The 19,955-nt window shown below is 56.5% G+C and overlaps 1 protein-coding gene across 2 annotated transcripts; it reads left to right on the forward strand.

Moving 5' to 3' along the window:
- The first annotated feature begins 33 nt into the window (after positions 1–33).
- RNASET2 (ribonuclease T2) lies at positions 34–16,363 on the forward strand. Of its 2 annotated transcripts, XM_053904289.1 has the most exons (10): positions 34–166; positions 312–443; positions 1,314–1,374; positions 3,198–3,260; positions 4,832–4,882; positions 7,640–7,707; positions 10,902–11,015; positions 13,124–13,169; positions 14,616–14,690; positions 15,950–16,363. In XM_053904289.1, exons 2-10 carry the CDS (start codon positions 367–369, stop codon positions 16,139–16,141), a joined length of 747 nt encoding a protein of 248 aa, XP_053760264.1. In that variant the 5' UTR covers positions 34–166; positions 312–366; the 3' UTR covers positions 16,142–16,363. The 2 variants fall into 2 exon arrangements, with proteins under 2 accessions (XP_053760264.1, XP_053760265.1); XM_053904290.1 differs by lacking the exons at positions 3,198–3,260; positions 4,832–4,882.
- The last annotated feature ends 3,592 nt before the right edge of the window (positions 16,364–19,955 follow it).

The raw sequence follows: 19,955 nt of genomic DNA on the forward strand, positions 1-19,955 counted from the left end.
TGCCCGGCCGGGGGCGTGCCCGCCTACGAGGGCGTGTCCGGGGCCGGGGGCCCAGAAGCGGAAAGGCGCACTTCCCGGCGGCGACTGGGCTGCGGCGACCGCGAAGTGGCGGCGGGGGGTCGCGGTGCAGCCCTGGCAGAGACGCGTGCGCGGCTGGGGGACTCAGGTGAGGCGGCTCCCCGGGCTGGGGTCGGCGGGCTCGGGGGCCGAGGCCTACGCCGGACGGCGGGCTGGGGGCCCCCTCGGGACGGCGGACGCGGCCTGCAGCCGGTCAGAGGTGGGCGGGCTTCAGGAATTCTGCCCGTTTGCAGGGAGACGCAGGGCCCGGCGCCGGACGTTGTGTGTCTCCCCCCGGATTCGGGCAGGATGGAGCCTGCAGCCGCTCGCAGCCTGCTCCTGTGCGCCTTGTGCCTGGCGATGTGCCGCGTGGGCGGCGCGAGCAGGTGAGCCCCCTGCACGGCTGCGAGCGCCTGGTGCGGCCTCAGCCTGGCCCGCGCGGTGCCCCGGGGCGTGGGGTCGGCGTCGCGGCCCTTGCGGGTGCAGGTGCGGGCGGGAGCGGCGCGTCGGGGATTGTCGACGCGCATTTAGGTTAGGTTCCAGTAGTATCTGGGAAGTGCTGGTTCTTCCTCTTTTCAGGTTGACGGACAGTGATGGTTCTGTTTCTACGCTCGTGGCCAGCCTTAGGAGGAAGGCACTTTATGGTTCCCCCCCCCCCCCCCCTCCGGGCCGTCCCTGGCTTTCTGGTCTAAAATTTCAGCTCCCCTCCTCCCTGCTGACATGCCTGTTCTCTTCCTTACTTATATTCCTTTTTTTTTTTTAATGTTTATTTCGAAAGAGAAACGGTGCTCAGATGAGCAGGGGAGGGACAGAGAGAGAGAGAGAGGGAGAATCCCAAGCAGGGTCAGCACTGTCAGCACAGAGCCCGACTTGGGCCTCGAACTCACGAACTGTGAGATCACGACCTGAGCAGAAACCGAGACTTGGACCCTCAACTGACTGAGCCATCCAGGCGCCCCTGTATTCTTTGTTACTCATCACCATGGGGCACCACGTGTGTTTTCTTGGCTACCACCGTCACCGTCTCCCTCACTGGCATGTATGCTCCAAGAATGCCCGGGACTTGGTCCCCTGCTCACAGCAATGCCTCTGTCCACAGGAGGGCCTGGGGACTTGTCCCTTGCTCCCGGTGGTGCCTGGCCGGTCACAATCACTCGGTGTTTGTTGAACGAACAATGGCGTGAATGGATAGATGAATTAATTTTTCTTTAGCTTTAGAACAGTTCTTGAAAAGTAAGTCCTTTGTCTTTTAACAGTGACAACCATGAGTGGAAAAAGCTAATTATGGTTCACCACTGGCCCGTAACAGTGTGCAAGGTGAGTTTTCTGATCTCAACCACACCGCAACCCCCCCCCCACCCCCCCCACCCCCATTCCTCCGTCGAAGCCCCATGCAGAGTCGTTTACACGCATGTTTCCTCGTGAGCTGGCATGTCATTTCTGGCCATCTGTCGCTTACTCTTACTGAGGCTGCTCTCTCTGGTTTTGGTTTTCCGAACTTCGCACCGTACCGTGTCTTTCTGGCTCTGGTGCTGTTTCCGAGCTCCGGGTAGAGTGTTGGACGGGAGGAGAATGAACGGGGTTGCTGGTGACCAGCTTTGAGCTCTGCTGGAGACCTGGCTCTGCCCCCCACACCCCCAGCAGGTCGGCCTTGTGAGCTTTGTAAGCCCCAGGTTCCGGTGGGAGGGGCCGCGTGTGGACAGCCCCGGTCTTAGGGAACACAGAAGGTTTGCCCCTGGGGCAGGGAACAAGGTTGTTTGGTGGGTGAGGCATTACTGTGACCCAATGTGGGTGTGTTCCTGGGCCCTGACTGTAAATATACCAGAAGTGCTTTCCTGCCTTGAGGCTTTAGAACTGAGATTAAAACAAAACAAAACAAAAAAAATCAACTCCTTGGGAAATGTCATTGTTAGGGAATTTCAATCCGGGGTGGCCTTGACGAGGGGACCTGTCATTACTCTGGCCGAAGCATCTTCCTGGGCAGTGGGGCTGTCTCTGGGCTCCTTCCCCGCATGAGTGACACGGGCATTGCAGGTGTGGCGACAGATGTGTCTTTCTCTCCCCGACCCTCCTCGGTGCTCTGCCCAGGCCCTCGGGCACACGCCGGGCACTGACCGGTACTTGCCGATGGTGGACGAAAGCCGCCCCAGCGCCCCAGCGCCCCCTTACAGGCTCGCCTGAGACACTGGACGTGGAGCCGGCAGAAGCCCTGGCTCCTGTGGCCAGTGGTGGTTTCCTGGGGGGTGAAACTGGGGGTTGGGAGAGGTGAGGTTCACGCCCCCTGCTCTGGTCCTGCCCTGGGTCGTCCTGCCCTTCTGCCCCCTCGGCGTGTGGCGGGTACCTTTCATGCCTCCGCAGGCCGGTCTCCTAAACCAGAGCCTCCCTCCTTTCCAGACCAACCTGGGACAGAAGCTTGCTCCCTGCCCAGGCGACCCCGAGAGGAAAGGCTTGAGAATCTGCGTGGTGCCTCGCCTGTCCTCGCTAGACACCCACACCCGCTTTTCATTGGCTTATTCCCTGCGGGGGCGACGGGCAGGACTCGGGTCTCGTCTGGTCTGACGGCCAGTGTAGTTCTTGACGGTCGGCTGTTTTGGAAAAACTCGACTTTAGCTAAACACTTTGGAGGTCCCGGGAGAGTATGCCACTGGGGTTTACCTCTGTGAACTTATCTTCATTGTCCCTTCCTCACCTTGGTGTCTTTGCTCTGGAATGTTCGCAGTTTGCATACGTGTAGCACTACCGCGTTCGGACCTGGAGCCTGAACACCCTTGAGTTTAGCTGGGTGTCGTCATCCCCACACGGGTACTTTTGGTTACACGTTACGAAAGTTATGGGCAAGTGAGTGCTTCCATCAGGCTGACTTAATCTGAGGACACGTTTAAAAAGAGGAAAGGCAAAGCAAAACTCAGGTTTTAGTTCTGTCGAGTAATTGTGTGAGATTGGACCCCTCCTTCCAGGACCAACACGCCCCCCCATGTAGGGCCGCACTGGAATCCTCCCCAGATCCCCTGGGGGCTGGTTTGTGTGGGCACAGCCTATGGCTGGTGGTATATGTGAAAAAAAGGGAAAGGTGCTACGTGTATCTAAATAAACAGTGAAACCGATTATTTGCTCTGTTTTCTCATGTCCTTTCTCTGCAGGAAGTTGGAAAGGACTGCAGAGACCCTCCGGACTACTGGACGATACACGGATTATGGCAAGCCCTTAGTGTGATTCCGATGTAAACAGGAAGGGGCGCCTGGGTGGCTCAGTCGGTTAAGCATCCCACTTCAGCCCAGGTCATGATCTCGCGGTTGCGTGAGTTCCAGCCCCGCGTCGGGCTCTGTGCTGACAGCTCGGAGCCTGGAGCCTGCTTCCGAGTCTGTGTCTCCCTCTCTCTCTGCCCCTCCTCCACTCAGGCCCTGACTCTGTCAAAAATGAATAAACATTTAAAAAATTAAAAAAAAAAATTGAAACGGGAAAAAGAAGCTAGCCAACCTGAAAGTAGCTTGAGGCCGGTCCAAACGGTTACACTCGTGATTTTTGTTAGGAGTTTATTCGCTAGACCAAATCCTTATTTATGGCATCTTCAGTCTTTCTGAAATAACCCTGATTTTGTTGCTGTTCGGTTCTGTCTTGATAGAACAGTAACGATCTGGCTTAAACATGCATTTAGGGACTCTGGGCTTCCCTTTTAAGAAGGGAAATGGGCTTCCATTTTAAGACGACTAAGTGTAATTTCCTCATTTCGTCCTTCTTTTGGGGGCAATGAGTAGATATATAAAAGTAAATACACAAGTGTCCCACTCGTTTATTACACGTATCTACGTTGGCACCTGTCACAGTACCCAAATTCATTTTTCTGGTTTTGCCTGCGTTTTGTTTATCGTTTCCCTATTTGTGCATATTCTCGTGATGTTTAACCGCACACATCACTCTGCCCCGTCAAAGGGGTGCCTCATCCTGCCGCTCCCACGACAGGAGGGCCATGCTGGCCTTTGCTGGCACAGGCCTGCTCCTCAGGAACAGGGTTTTGTGGGAAGCAAATTAAACTGGGGACTGGGGCCCGGGCTCTGGCCCCTCCTTCGCCCCAGACTCACCAGTGACCCCGACACTCGTCTCCGGGACCTTGGCCTTCTTGGGTCCTGCTGATGTACCTGCCACTCTGCTTGTGGCTGGAAGGACGGTGCACAGCACTGCTCTCGTCCCCGTGGGGGCTGCACCGATTTCGGGTTGCTGGGCCAGCCCGTTGACCCTGGAGACACATCAGGGGTCGGAAAGTAGATTTGGGGGCCTTGGGAACTCATCTGAAGACAGGAAGTTGGCGTGTCCCGAAGTAGGCAGACAAAGGGAAGTCGGAGGGTACCCTCGCTTGGTGGTTTAAGAAATCATACTAGCCGATCCTGGGTCGTTGCCAGCCACTGCCTGAGCCCGTTATGTATGTCCTCATTCGCCCTCATCGCCATTGGAAGAGAGGGGAACTTGCCGGTCTGCCCAGCAGCAGGGGAGATTGTCAGAGGGCAGTTGACTTAGACCCCACCCTGACTCCAGAGCGCCCCCTACCGGGTTGTTCAGTTTGCTTCCTGTTTGCCTTTCTCCTGGACGATGTCTTTGAAAGACGCGCCACCGTGACCGCTGATACCTGAGCGTCTTTGTTAAGCGACTCGCACCATGTGACGGTTTCTCTTCCTTTGCTCTCTGCAGACCTTACTGGAAGTGTTTCCTCCTGCCTTTTGGAAGCCATCTCGACTGAGACTAATTTCTGTTGTTTTTAATTTTAATTTCGAGGCCTGACAAAGCGGAAGAGTGTAACAGATCGTGGCACTTTAACTTCCAAGAGATTAAGGTACAAACTTTTAGTCGTGTCGCTGCTGCAGAGCTTTGGACTCAGTGAACTCTGTTCTCCGCAAGCGTGCCCTCAAGGTCATGTTTGAAAATGAGGACTCCCGAGCGTTATTCACCAAGATTGAACCCTTGGCACGTTGTTCGTATTTGCTGATAGCTAAGACAATCCCACAAGTTAAATTCGAACTACGTGGTCTCCTCTGCCCTGGGCACGAACCACTCCCAAGTGAACTGTACGAAGTGAAAGCAGACGTGAGCGGAGACGGCCCTGGCCGTCCCCTGCCAGCCCACGTTAGTCCCCGGTCCCCCGTGACTCCTGGTCGGCTTGCTGGGGTTAGCGTTTCTGGACAGCTCTGGCTCGGAGGACAGACACGGCACCACGCCTGTCCTTTCTGGCCGTGGCGGGTGGGTTTCTGAGTAGGGCCTGCCGGCAGGGAGGAAGGGTTGGGCCTTTCCAGCACAACCGCCCCTGTCACAGAATAGCCCAGAGAGTGGCTTTGGCGAGCCCTGCTCGTAGAAGGTCTCCGCTGCGTATGCTCACCCGCAGGGGCGCTTCCCTTTCCCCGCGGGATGCGGGCGACCCCCGGTGTGTGATCTAACTAGTACCTGGGTTTACAGGTCGCTGGGGCCTCCCCGAAAACAGGGGGTAGCATCAGGATGTGCTAAAACTAGGTTCCTTCCCGTGAAGATACGGCCCCCAAAAGGGCAAGGCAGTTAGTTCTAACAGATCGTTCTAACTGCTCTAGTCCAAAGGGTCTCCTCTGCTCCTCCTCCCTTCCTGTGAGGGACCTTCAGTCGCCTGAGCCTGGAGGCCGGGGTCTGAGGACCATCTGTAAGAATTATTAGTGTGCCCCAAAGCCTGGTCACGTCCCACTCTTCAGACATCCTTCCCGCACGCGGGTCAGCTCGCCCGATCCCGCAGGCTCGTTCGTGACTAGAGTCCCGTGGCCTGCACGTGGAAGTACGAGGTCACTGGTGCTGTGACGGCGCTGAGTGCCCAGAGCATTCAGACCGCAGAGTGAACGTGACCCGCGTGTCCCAGCAGCCGCCCTGGCTGCCGGCTGGGCGGCGGGCGTGGGGGGACGAGGCAGGGGTGAAGAGCTGAGTGGGGAGAGGCTGTGGGAATGCACAGCAAGAGGGGAGCCCAGAAGTGGAATGAACAGGGCTGGGGGACTGGCTGGAGGGGAGCATCAGGCGGGACTCAGGACAGGAGCTTAGGCTGGTGTCGTCTCCTTCCTGACACGGGCCCGGCAGGGGACTGCGCTTCAGCGGGCAGCCTGTTGCGGGTGCAGTGCCCCAGAAACGTCCAGGTGGGTTACGTGTGTGTGCCAGCAGAGAGGTGTGGGCCGGGGAGGACCTTCGGTGTGACCAGCGCGCGGCTGGGGAATTCAGCACGGGGACGGGGAGGACAGCAGGAGCGAGCCTGGGGCAGCCGTAGGGTTAACAGAGAAGCAGGACAGAGAAAAGCAGGACAGAGAAGCAGGAGAGACGGGGCTTGTGAAGCAGCAGCCAGAAGGGGGGGGCGGGGGGGAGCCGGGGATGGGGGTTCGTGGAGGAGCGCTGGCGGGGTTCATCAAAGGAAGGCTGGAAGTACCCTCTGGAGGGAGCGGCCTGGGGGTCAAAGCGGGGAGGCGTTCAGGTCGGTGCCGGGGCACCTGCTCTGTCGCACACAGCCCAGGGCAGCGGTGGTCCCTGAGGAAAGCGGGCTGCTCCCCCCCGCCCCCTCGGTGCTGGCAGGGACTGAAGCCAGAGTGTGGGGGGTGCAAGACAGGGACGGGGACACCGTGAGGGGGGCAGCTTCCTGGAAGACAGGGCTGGCTGGGGCCGGGGAGCGGGTTGGGGGGCCTGGTGGTTCTGCGACTGGTGGGCAGAGCGAAGCCGTCCTGAGTTTGTTTCTACACGGTTTCACTTTATTTCTGGTCCCGGGGGTTTCTGGAAATTGGAACGTAAGCCCGAGCACCGTTCAATTTAGGGAAACTACGGTACGGGGGGTGCAGACTGCCCAGCCCACACGGAGCCTGTATTTTGTGTTGTCTCTTTTAACGAGTAGATGCTACTCTTTAGGGCATTTTCAGAAACCTAAAGCAGGAAAATTAAGTGGAGACCAGACTGCCCACGCATGTGCCCCCAACACGCAGACCGTCGCGTGTTGTTAACGCCTTGCGTCGTGCGGGACCCTCGTTACGGTATCGGTGCCTCATCACTCGCAGAACTTAGGGTTCCCATTGGGTGCGCGCTGTGTCACGTAGTTTTGGGGTCCTGACCCATGTGACGTGCGTCCACCGCTGTATCCTACGGGGCAGCCTCGCGCCCGGAGATCCCCTGTTCTCCACGTACTCACCCCTCCGTCCGCCAGCCCCTGACCCCAGCGACCCTTCCACCGTCTCCGATCTTCTGTCTTCTCCGGAGCGTCACACGTTTGGAATCATTCAGCCTTTTCAGACTGGCTGCCTCCGCTCGGTTATTGCTTTGAAGGCTCCCCCGCGTCCCCTCCTGGCCGATGGCCGTGTCTCTTTAGAGCTGGGCAGTAGTGTTCCCTGTCTGCACGGCCACTTCACCCACTCACCTACGAGCGCTTGCGTTTTCAAACACACTTCTGTGATTAGTCAGGTTTCGTTTTCGTACGTGTCTTAAGAAACGTCTCCTGCAGAGTGAGGCAGAATCCTTTCATCTCTTCTAATGTATTAGTTTATCAAATTTGCCTGGTAGGTTTTGAGCTGTTAGGCCCTACACAGATTTTTTTTTTTCCCCCGCACAGGACCTCCTGCCGGAAATGAAGATGTACTGGCCTGATGTGCTCCATCCGCTAAATCACAGCCATTTCTGGTAAGGGCAGCAGCCACTGAGTCCATAGCAGGATGCGGGGCCGGGGAGCACCGAGTGGGGCCGGGGGAGCACTGAGCAGGGCTGGGGAGCATCGAGTGGGGCTGCGGAGCACCGAGTGAGGCCTTGGAAGCACTGCGAGGAGCCGGGGGAGCACCGAGCAGGCCCGGGGAGCACCGAGTGGGGCTGGGGAGCACCAATTGGAGCCTTGGGAGCACTAAGCGGGGCTGGGAAGCACCAAGTGAGCCTTGGGAGCACTGAGCAGGGCTTTTCTTTGGCATGTTATCTTCAGGGCCCTTCTCCGGTGACTAAAACATGAGAGCAAGTGGAATTTACCTTTTAGGCTTGTGCTTCATCCGTATTTCATTCATCACTTTGTTTAGACTCTTCCTCTCCTGAGGTTTCACTAAACCCAGATAGGTGTGTGCGTATCTAAGAGGCAGTCACTGCAACTCCCACAGAGCGTGTTTCTTAAAGACGTTGTGCCGTTGTCCCGAGACACGTCGAGAAAAGAGAAGATGTGCCGACGAAGGTGGCTGTCTCATGCTCCGACTTAGGGAGGAGAGGGAGGTCCCACCTGTGGCTCAGTCCGTGGTCTGGCCCAGGACTGTCTTTTGAGTGTGGCGGGAGGTGAGCCAAGGAGAAGGACGCTGTGTTTAATTCAGCATCGCTTCTTAAAGCGTTGCTTTTGAAGAAGGTAAAATTAACATTCCTTTTATTTACATTAGGTTAACTGAAAACATTCATTTTCTGTCTCCCCCCTATGTGGCAACTCATGATTCACGTTACAGTTATTCAGACGTTGTCCAAAATGATTAATTCCGTTTGGAGATATTGTGGAGACTGTTCAGGAAAGGAATTCAATTTAGACAGAAGCTTTCTGCAACCACGTAGAGTGGCAGTGATGCCTGAACCCCCGCACCCCCTGTACCCCCAGGCCCCTGTCCCCGTCCCTCCTCCCCGGTGCCCCGGCTGAGATCTCACTCCAGGTGTGTGGCAGGGATGCGGCTTTAACGTAGCCAGGTCTGTAGGTCGAAATCGTCTCTTTGGCGGAGAAAACCACTCAGTTTGGGGACGTGAATGGTGCAGGTCTCCAGGCGCGTGCTGCACAGCTGTGTTCTAGAAAACGGTTTCACGGTAGATAAAGTCGAGATGGAAACAGAGTGGAAAAAGTGCCCAGGCCTTCACATTGTACTGGGCAAATGACGGATCCGGGCTAAGTGTGCAAAATACACTTTTTCCACCTGTTCCAATGTTCTGTGACGGAATCAAGCAGACTGCCGGGTGACTTAAAAACAAATCAACAGGTACGCGTAAAGAGGGCTGTCTGATTGGGGCCCTCGACCATTTAATCCGAATAACGTGGGCAGAGCACACATGTAGTTTTGGGCTCTAATAAAGGCAAAATGATACTTTTTCAGGTTGGATAGTTAAACGGCACATTTGAAAACTTCGGTTCCAAGCCCAAAGGTAAACATCGTGCGCTAAGGGTATTTATGCTCCCCGGAGCTCCCGGGGACGGGGACACGCGGGGACTGACTGCACCACTCTGCGTCACTGCCTCCCGAGCGTGGCGTTCGGGTCACGGCTCCCCTGCTGCCCAAGTCGCCTCTCCTGTGTGAGCTTCGAGAGTGTCTGCCTCGGCTTTGTCATTGGGAGCCGGAGGCCGAGGAGGGCTCCTGGCGGAAAAGTGTCCTGTTTAGTCCCAGATGGGAGTTGGGGGTGCAGAGTTCGGGGCCTTGGTGTCACTGCCCCCTTGAGATAATCCTCTAAGATCAAGTCTATCAGTAAGATTAGCCCTATGAGAAATACCACGTACACAGTCCTCTGCAAAGTAGGATTTTTCTTTGGTTTCTGATGGTTTTTGATGCTTGTACGGAAAAGAACGAGGGCTGGGGTCGCCCAGTTAGGCGAGCGGCCTCACCGTGGGAGGTGTCCCTGGGCCTCGGCCGCCCGGAGGGGTGCACGCCTCCCGTCCCGCAGGAGGGCCAGGCAGCCCGGGAGGGCGGCCCCCACGTCCACTCACGGTGGTCACTTCCCAGTGGTAACTGGCAACTCTGTGAGATGAAAGATGCCCGATTCCAAGTGATGTGGGATTAAATGTTGGAGCCACGTTAACAATAATAGATTCTGATCCTTCAGCGGTATTGAGTTAAGCTTGATCCCAAAACAACAATGATTGACATTCACTGGGTATTTCTTAGAGCCAGGAGCCGTTTGGCCAGTGTGCTAGCCCTCTGCACTCGTCCCGCGTCGTCCGCCAGCGCCCTCCTGCACGGGCTCCAGAAAGAAACGTGCAGCCGGGAAGACCCTCCTTTTCTAGCCCATAGGACATGGGCAGCTGTCAGACGATTCATTCTGGAAGCTGCTCTAGACGAAGAAAGTTGTTCACACGTGTGTGTCTTTTCCCGCCGTCTCCGTGGTCTGGAGAGAGTCGCTGCTTGTAGCCCTGTGGTCACTCAGAGCCGCCTCCGTGGGGGATTTCACCAGCGGACGAGTGCACTTTGGACTGTGTTTTGTGAGCCGGCATACGACCCCCCTACGAGCGCCGGCGTGAACGCGGTTCGCTGAAACCTTACGAACTAATCACCGATGATCTAGAGGAAGCCCGACGCCGTCTTGTCCTTCCGCGCTGCGGGTGGCCGACACCCGAGCGGCCGCTGTCGTCCCCTGCGGGCGGCACACCTCCCATTTGCCGGGCGTCCGGATAGGGCCCTGCACGTGGACTCTGGGCTTCCTGGCTGACTGGCCTCAGCGGGGCGCCTGGCTAGTCCCTCTGAGCCTCAGTTTCCCCATTTCTAAGCCAGTGGTGGTTTTGCAGAGTTGTGGGCACGAACGAGGAGTGTGAAAGCACCTCGCGGTTAAATCTGCAGCGAAGCCCGAGGAGTGGTTATCGATACGAAGGTTTCTCTGGGATACGTATTCGTGTTCGCCAGCAGCACCTGCTTAGTGGGCTGCCGTGTGAGGGTCTCTGGGCGGGGCTGACGGTGCAGGCGTGACGGGGTCGGCCCTGGGGCCTCGGGTCCCCCTACAGGGCAATCCGGAAGCACGCGTGTCGCACAGAAGGAACTTTACCCCCTTGTTTTGTGCAAGAAACGACGTGCGTGTCGAACGTCCTGTCCCGGGCGTGAACGTTTTCCTTGCGAATTTGTTTGATGACTTTTAACCCGATGGTTTTTGCGAAACTTCTCTCACAGGCAGCACGAGTGGGAGAAGCACGGCACGTGTGCGGCCCAGGTGGACACCCTCAACTCTCAGAAGAGATACTTCGAGGGAGGCCTGGACCTGTACCAGAGGCTGGCGCTTAACAGGTAGGGGACCCTCTGGGGCCTGGGCCTCGTGGGCGCCACCCTCCGCAGCCGGCTCTCAGGCCTGGGGATGAGCCTGGAACCGCGCCGTCCGGGGACCGAGGGCCCCTCTGGGCCCTAACGTCGTCGGACACGGAGTCGGCCTGAGGGAACCAGACCGACCGGGCGTGCGTCTCTCGGCCGGGATTTCCCACGGAAGGAACTTGCGTTAACACGACAGTTTGTGTCGACTGCGCGTCACCAAGCGTTTGGGGCCCGGCTGTGGTGGCCCCGGAACAGGCAGGGCGGGGATGCGGGCGGGGCTCTCGACCCGGAATCCCGCACCGCCTGCCCCGTGCCTGCGCTCCGGAGACCAGGGAGGCTGGCTCACGGCCACCGATGTCCCTGCCGGGGACCGGGGACCCCCTTCTCCCGCCCACCAGGGCCCAGCCCGTCACCGAGAGATCGGGCGGGGAGGCTGGCCTGCCAGCATCTAGATGCTTCTGTGACCAAGCGTGCGAGGAATTCGTACTCTTCCTCACCTGAGTCATAATACACTTGTGACCTCATTTTCAAGGCCATGACAGGAAATTCTACCGTTTGCTTTGGTCAGAACAAGCCAGAATCCCGCCAGGCACCCGTGCCGACGCCTGTGTGTCAGCTCTGTAGGTCACGGTTGCCGAGAAGACGCGCAAGCCTCCGTCCGTTCCCTAGACGCCCGCTCTGCTTCCTCGGCGTGCAGGGGCGCCCGCAAGGGGAGTGTCCCGTCCCGCACAGCTGGTCCTCTGTTTCGCTATCATCAGGGCTGTGCAGCCCCCGGGGTTCGGACGGGACCGGCCCAGTTCTGGAATGGGCAGGCGGTGCCTTTGCGGGGAACAGGATTGCAGGGGCACAGCCTGCAAACACGGCCTCAGAGCTTGTGCTTTTTTTTTTTTTGTTTTAATTTTGTTTTCACGTTTGTTTATTTTGAGAGAGAGAGACGGGGGAGGGGCGGAGAGAGGGAGAGAGAAAATCCCAAGCAGGCTCCCAGCTGTTCAGTGCAGAGCCCGACGTGGGGCTCGAACCCACGAACCATGAGATCATGACCTGAGCCAATGTCCAGACGCTCCTCCAACTGAGCCGCCCAGGCGCCCCAGGTTTTGTATTATTACTTAACCCAATATGTTCAGAACATTAATATTGCAACTTGAAAGAAATATTTAAAAATTTGCAAAGTTTTGTACTTCTAGAGCACAGAGGCTTTGAAATGTGTTTGGATAAACTGTGCATGGATAAGGCGAGGGCACGTTTATTTCTAGGGCCCTAAAGACCTTGCCCACTACCCCGTCCTGCCTGTTCCAGCAGAGATGCAGACGCTTGTTGGGGTCCTCTTTACAAAAACTGCCCTGTTGACGCGGCAGATAGTGTTGCCAGAATTCGCGGCCGGAGCAGGCGTGCCCTGGTCAGTCTGGTTTTCCTCGAGCAGGCTTCCCTGGCCGTGTCAGCGTCCAGAGAGGCAGCCCAGGTCTCTGTGTCCGCTCTGTGTGATCGTGGCCCAGATGATCGGGGTGGGGGGGGGGGGGGGGAGGGGGGCGGCGGGGGCATGATGGGGGCTCGAGTGCTGGCTGGGGATTCTCAATCCGAGAATTGTTGATCTCCTGCTCCATAATTGAATGAGGGAGTTAGCCATGTGCTATTTTGACGGGATGGCTGGTCAAAACCGTGTGCTTTGGGAAATGAGTCGGGTTTGTGGGTGTTTGAATGTATGTAAGGATTTGCTCAGGTGTGGTTTTTCCGGGAGAAGCCTGGGATCCCAAATCAGTTGCTAACTATCTTTTGAAAAGCCGTGGCCCGTAGGTGGTCCCGTGTGTGCCAACCCCCTGGCATCCTGCCCTCCGGGACGCCGTTGGGAAGGACCCCGTGCTCGAGAGTGAGCCGGATCGGCAGTGTGCGCTGAGGGTGAGGGGTGGTCGGGGAGCACGAGCGCTCTTTATTTGCTGTCCTTGCTCACAGGTTTATTGCCCAGGGTGTAGACGGCAAGTGCTTTCTGTGCCGAGTGTCTTAATTTTTGTTATGAAATAGGATGTTTGAGAAGAACAAGAAAGGAAAACGTACCGCACGATACAAGTAATCTTTCTACCTTTAAATTTTAGCATGCTCCAAAAGTTGGGAATAAAGCCGTCTATCAATTACTACCAGGTAAGTCTCACGTGGAGCCCCCTGACCCAGCACGGGGACTCCCGGCAGCGGCCCCGCGTCACTGCCTCCTGTGAGTGACACTGCGGTTCTGAAGTGACCCAGACAAGCCCCCTCCTATTCCGCTATTAGGTTTCCGATAGATTTTATGTGAATTCTGCTTCCCTGTGCACGTTGAATGTAAACTGAAAACGGCTTATGCCCATGGTTTTGAAGCACGGACTCGCGGTCCCCTGGTGAGAAGCGTGTTCTGGGCTCGCACAGGGCAGGTGCCGGACGCGTTTGAGAAGCACATGCGGTTTTTGCGGTATTCTTTGTGAAGAAGAAGGCCCAAGAGTTGATTCTGTTGTCCTAGTAAAACGATAGTCGTGTAACCGCGACCAGATCTTGCTGTCTGGGAGGCAAATACGGAAGCTAAGTGTCGTCCGCTCAGGACAACCCGTTTTCATAAACAGGCTCCTCCCGGCTCGCGGCCGCAGCCGTTCCTCCGCGGTCACCTGCGGTCGCCCACACGGCTCAGGGGTCGGACGGGGAGCGTCTGAGTGACCCCCGGAGCCTGAAGCGCTCACTCTGGGCCTTGGCAGAATAAGCTTGCTGACTCCCGCTTTAGAGGGCCTACCTTCGCTATTTAAACTACTTCGGTCCCCGGGGGTTAACACAAAGATGTGAAGTGACTGGTTTCAGCGGCTCCTTGTCTCCAGCGTCATGGCTGCGTCCTGGGCCGCTTCGCAGGTCTCTTGACTGTGAAATTAACCGGCTCCCCTGCGCAGTCGGCTTCCTGCTCCCCTATTCTCCTCCCTCCAGTGAGAGCGGGGGTGGCAGGTGACCCTGCGGCGGAGAGCGTCAGCTGCCCCTGCGAGAGGGTGTTTGCAGGGCCCCGTCGGTCCCCTGGGCTCCTTTCTGCCCAGAATGTGCCCATCGGGGAACTGATTTCAAGCACATACTGGCACCGAGGACAACAGACGTCGGAGGTCTGTGCTGCAGGCGCTTTGTTAGGTGGCAGAGGCAGCAGGTTGTGACCCAGACAGAAGTCCCCGGGCGGCGAAAGCTGATCTGACCGCACTTGGGAGGCTCTCAGCTTTTGCGCGCGGCACCCAGGCTCTGGGTGTGGACAGAAGAGCTGGGCGGGGGGAGGACGGAAACTGTGTGGGGCACCTGTGGGTGCCACTGGGTGGAGCCCAAGCAGGCGACAGCCCCTCCCCCGGCACCCCCGAGCCTTGTCTGCGAGCCCTGCTGTCAGCTGTGCGCGTCAGCGATGTCTGCGTGGGGCAGAGCCATCATACCGCCTCTTGCCAAGGGTCATTTCTTTGCTTTTAATGTTTTTATGTATTTTTGAGACAGAGAGAGACAGAGCATGAGCAGGGGAGGGGCAGAGAGAGGGGGAGACACAGACTCTTTTTAATTTTTTTTTTCCAAGTGTCATTTCTAATGCACTGTGTGTCATTTCAGATTTCAGACATTAAAGACGCCCTTGCCAGCATATATGGAGTCATCCCGAAAGTCCAGTGCCTTCCACCAGAATCGGTCAGATATGCTACATGTTGTTGTCCTTTCTGTCTTTATCAAGGAGAGAAGTTCAATTCTTTTGACGTCTTTGTGGTCACCACGGAGTTCCCAGGGCCAGAGCTGTGCGTGTGTGTGTTTGTGGGTGTGTGTGTGTGTGTGGGGGGGTGGTTGTGCGTGCGCACAGGCACGTTCCGTGTCTGTTTTCACATCACGGATGGGACACACGTTCTCGGATGTTTCTAGCAGCGTTAGCTCCATTAGCCAAATCACGGAAGCAGCCCAAGCGTCATCGACTGACGGGCAGATAAAGACGACGTAGTATCTATACGACGGAGTATCACGCAGCCACAAGACAGAGTGGAATCTTGCCGTGTGCAGGTGTACGATGCCACGTGAAACAAGTCAGTCAGGGAAAGACAAATATCACATGATTTCCAGTGAAATGCGGAATTTAGGAAACAAACGAGCAAAGGAAGAGAGGCGAGCCAAGAAACAGAGTGTTCGCTATAGAGGGCACACTGATGGTTACCAGAGGGGACAGTGGGGGGGTCACGGGTGGGGGTTAAGGGGGGCACTTGCTGTGATGAGCACCGGGTGACGTACGTTACTGTGAGTCACTCTGTCGCACAGCAGACGTCGATGTGACACCGTGTGTTAACCACCCGGGATTCTGTTCATACGTAAAGCGGGTTGTTCTTTGACGCCACACTAGGACGGAGTTTGTTTTCTCGAGACTTCGTCCCGGCAGAAGAGCACGCGCGTTCTGCAAGGGCTGCTGGGGGACAGGAGCAGGGAGGTGGGCGTCCGGAACGTTCGGAGTCAGAAAATTTCTCAGGGTTTACGTTGTCAGTTTCGGTCACGTCAGTCGTGGGTATTTGTCTCACAGGTGAATTGTAGTTTCTTCCGTCGGCTTTGGTAAAGACTTAAATCCTTTTACCAGGGTGCCAAGGACCCAGTTCTTGTACAAAACCACGCGTCCCGATGCCGTGACGCACCCGCTGCGTGCACAGAGGTGTGCGTGTCTGGGTCTAAGCGGTGTCCCTGCACACGGGGCTGCCGGGCCGGCACGGGGAGCGTCTGGGCGGTGAGCCGGGTGGCGGGCCCTGCGGCCCACTGCCCCGTCACCTTGGGTGGCGCCATTGGAGAGGGGCTCGTTCCTGGCGCCTGGAGCCCTGGGTCTGCAGTCACCCCTTGTCTCTTCAGGGCCTGGGACTCGAACGCCATCGGTGACCGTCTGAGATCAGAATCGTTTTCCGTCTTTCCCTTTCCCTTCCTAGGGGGAGGAGGTGCAGACCATCGGCCAGATAGAGGTGTGCTTCACCAAGGGGCTGCAGCTACGCAACTGCACGGAGCCCGGGGAGCCCGAGGAGCCCGCGTCCCGCCGGCCCGGAGCGGGGGGCCCGGGGCTGGAGGTCTGTGAGGACGGCCCCGCCTTCTACCCCCCACCCGACGAGACCCGGAAACACTGAAAAGCGGGAGAGTCACAGACGGCCGCGTGTCTACAAGCAGCTCCAGAGCGGAAGCGTCTGTTCACGGCCGTCCCTCCCGGGAGCCTGTCTGTTTCGCCGTCTTCGCGGCCGGGAGCCGATCCGCAGGCCCCGCAGGGCCGGGTGCAGCGTGGGGACACGGAGGGGAGGCAATGGCTTAGGCCTGCGCCCGCTCTGCGGTTGGAATAAAGGATACAGATTTTCCTTGTTTCTCCCTTACTGAGCGCTTCGGCATCCGAGCCGAGGCGGGCGCCCTCGGAGTTCGGGCACCTGCCGGGCGCTCGGGAGGCCTCCCGCCCTCACGCAGGGATCAGGCCGACGATCCGACGTCAGGCCGGGTGTCTCCGCCAGCTGCCTCAGGGGGGGCGCGTCTTGTTTCTCGGGGCCAGAGGGGGCAGGACACGTTCACACCCGCGTCCCCCCCTCCCCCTCGATGGCCTTGCATGGGTGTGTCCCCTGAGGGCCTGGTGCTGGCAGGCGAGATGCTCTGAGGGGCCGCGGGGGACACTGAGTGCGCGACAAGGTGCCGGCCAGCGTGCCCGCCCCGTCGGTGCTCTGACCTGCAGACTGAAGACCGGTTCAAATCCTGCCTCGGTTCCTTTCTGTGACGAGGTAGCCCAGACACAGAAGTGTGGGGGCCACCGGCAAATCAGTCCTCAGAAGTACCGTGACGCGGGGTGGCCGCGAGGGCAGGGCTCCCCCCGTGGACACCGCACCCCTCCGTTGGGTGCAGGACGAAATGGCTCTGCTGCTGGGCGGTCGGGGCCGCAGGCGCTGCCCAGACTCGCCACCTGGCGCATCTATGAACAGAGGACATGGAGGGCTCTGTGAAATGGGCTTCCCGAGCTTTGGGAACCCTCGACGCCGTTCCTCCTCGCTCTCGGCCCTTTTCACACGTGTTTGGCCGCGTGGGTTGAAATCCGACCCATCTATCTGTCCTGGTTCTTTTCCTTACCAAACACTTAAAATAGAATTTACTCGGTGCCGGGCATTGTGGTCGACCCTTCAGAACGTTGGCTTACTTGACCCTAAGACCACCCACACGTTCCGAACCTTGTCTATAACAGAAGCCCCCCCCCCCCCCCCCCCCCCGAACTGAGTGGCCGTCAAAGGTGATGCTGTTCGGATAACTGATGCTTCCTCTCACGTCTTCTGATTATTGTTGGTGGCCAGGTGGGTGCGATCGATTCCAACAGCAAAAAGGTTTTTAATAAGATGCCGAGTTTCTCATTAGAGTCTAGTCTTGATTCTGTTTCCCTGCAGGGTGAATCTTTAAGGCTCTGTGCGTGTCCCCAGGGCCACCGTACAAAGGACCACAAACTGGGGGGCTTCAAACCACAGAAATGCCTTCTCGTGGTTCTGGAGGCCAGATACCTGAGCCCACGGTGTGGGCAGGGCCGCGCTTGCCATGAACGCTGGAGGGAGAGTCCTCCCGTGTGTCTTGTGGCTCCCGCCGGTCCTTGGCAAATGGACACATCATTCCAGCCCCTGCCTCTGTCTCCCCGTGGCTCCCCGCTGTGTGTGCCTGTCTCCATGTCAGATCCCCCTCTCCTCTCTCTGAGGAGGACACCAGACATCTTGGACAAAGGCCACCCCGACGACCTCATTTTAACTTGATTACATCTGCAAAGACCCTGTTCCAAATGAAGTCATATTCACAGGTCCTGGGGATGGGGACCCAAGACCCCTACCAACCGGACAAGGATGGGGACCCAAGACCCCAATGGACAACGCTGGTCTGGCTGCTGGTTTTTGGATTCTGTAGAGTAGGGCTTACACACTGTGATGCCATTACTCCAAAGAGGAGCCCACTGGAAAATGGTCCTCCTACAAAAACGAGGACCGTGGGAATTGTTGGACGGGAGGTCTCTGAAGGATCTCAGCACAGTTAAAACCATGCAGTAAAGTTGGCTGACTTGATCAGGGCTGCAGGGATTTGTTTGTTTTGTTTTTTTTTTTAACAAGATTGAGGTTATCCTTTGTAACATTTGCCTTTCCGGCAACGCACAAAGACTACAAATGAGAAAGCACTTAATAGATTCTCAACAGGTACAGTTCAAGACGTGAATAGTTAATACCCAACTGGATGGGTCACTTTGATGTGGGAAACATAAGCAAAAGCAAAAATTAAATTTCCTTACAGTTTCCAGCTGTTTCCGTGAAACAGGCAGAGGGGCCTCTCTCTAGGAGCTCAGCTCCTAGATGATGATGACACTTTGCTGAGGGCAAGAGGTGACCTTAGCTTAACATTATCCCCCCCCCCCCCCGAAAATCCTCTGAGGATTTAGAAACATGTAGAAATTTCTTTGGAAACTTCCTTTATCTCTAGTCCCTCTAGATATATGTTGACAATCATACTCTAAGCTCATGGCCCCCTCATAGACATCTGAAGGGTCTCATGACTGAGTTCTTACTAAACAGTAATAAATGACATTTTCCTAACAATAGCGAGCCCCCTCAGGGTCCTGGAAATCTTGTTTCCAAAATTCCTTGAAAGCTTGAGCTGTCCCTAACCCCTCCCAACTTGAACGGATGTAATTGGCCACTCCCCGCAACCCCAGCGCATCCGGTCCTGTCCCGGTGCTATGAGAAAACCACCTTTTTGTACTGAAGATGTCTCAACAATTCTTTCTTAGCCATTCACAACAAACCCCAACATTTCCACATCAACGTTGGCATGAAGATTATTTTGACTTAAAAAGGCAATCAAGGGGCGCTTGGGTGGCTCAGTCAGTTGAGCGTCCGACTGTAGCTCAGATCACGATCTCCTGGTTTGTGAGTTCGAGCCCCACGTCAGGCTCTGTGCTGACAGCCCGGAGGCTGGAACCTGCTTTAGATTCTGTGTCTCCCTCTCTCTCTGCCCCTCCCCCCACTCCCCCAAAGGTAAACAGTTTTTTTTAAGTTAAAAAAAAAACACACACACACAAGATTCAGGGAAAGCTCTTTAAGTCCCCCTCAACGGTGGAAGAAAGAATTTAGACCGAGGCCCTGCTCCAGGAGGGCTCACAGTAAATAACCACAGTTCTACCATGAACTAGGGGTGTAGATGGGGAGCAGGAATCTAGCACAGCCGGTTTGATCCAAGTCCTCTGTGTCCCAACTGTCTGTGTGGCCACGAAAACATTTTTTTTTTACCAAACATTTACTCTCGTACATCTCCTGTGAATGGAATTTCTTTCCTGGAAGTCCCAGACGCCTGCCCGCTTCTCCTTAGTTGAGAATGACATTTATACCTCGTTTGGCCTGTCTCTGGGATTTCTGTCCGTGTGGATTCCCCGTACGTACGCTATTAAATGTGATTTTCTCCCGTTAACCTGTCTCATGTCAATTTGATTCTTAGTTCAGTTAGAAGGACCTTTGAAGGGGACAAGAATGCTCGCTCCCGGACAGCTGACAGATTTATCAGTGAACTTCTGGAAGGCGGAGAAGGGCACAGACAGCCAGACCCTGGCAACGGATTGAGAGAGGACATGGTATTTACTCAGTTCCGTGGAGGTTTGCTAGGCTACGTCTCAGCGGATCATTCTGGGCCAGTTTCTCCTGGCACCCCGCGGGTCCTTTCCAATGTGTACATTCACATCGTTTATCTCTGGAATGTCTTCAAGGGATGTAATTGTAGAGGTGAGTTCTGTTACCTTGTTAAAGCTTTATTTTTCAGGGACACCGTGTGAACGCTGTGAAGTCTTAATCTGAAGGTGACCGCTAGAGCGAAAACACAAACCTTCCCAAGAACCAAGATGGATTTCTCGCAAAAAGGACACACCAAATAAGGACACATTAACGGTAACATAACCCC

Source organism: Panthera pardus, unplaced genomic scaffold (assembly GCF_024362965.1).
Source record: "Panthera pardus isolate Hobbes unplaced genomic scaffold, ASM2436296v1 HiC_scaffold_17, whole genome shotgun sequence".
Lineage (NCBI taxonomy): Eukaryota > Metazoa > Chordata > Mammalia > Carnivora > Felidae > Panthera > Panthera pardus.

Coding starts and splice junctions, on each gene's coding strand:
- RNASET2 (XM_053904289.1), top strand. CDS start 367: ATGGAGCCTGCAGCCGCTCGCAGCCTGCTCCTGTGCGCCTTGTGCCTG. Junction 1,375..3,197: donor GGCCCGTAACAGTGTGCAAG/GTGAGTTTTCTG, acceptor CTTTCTCTGCAG/GAAGTTGGAAAGGACTGCAG. Junction 3,261..4,831: donor TACACGGATTATGGCAAGCC/CTTAGTGTGATT, acceptor TCGAGGCCTGAC/AAAGCGGAAGAGTGTAACAG.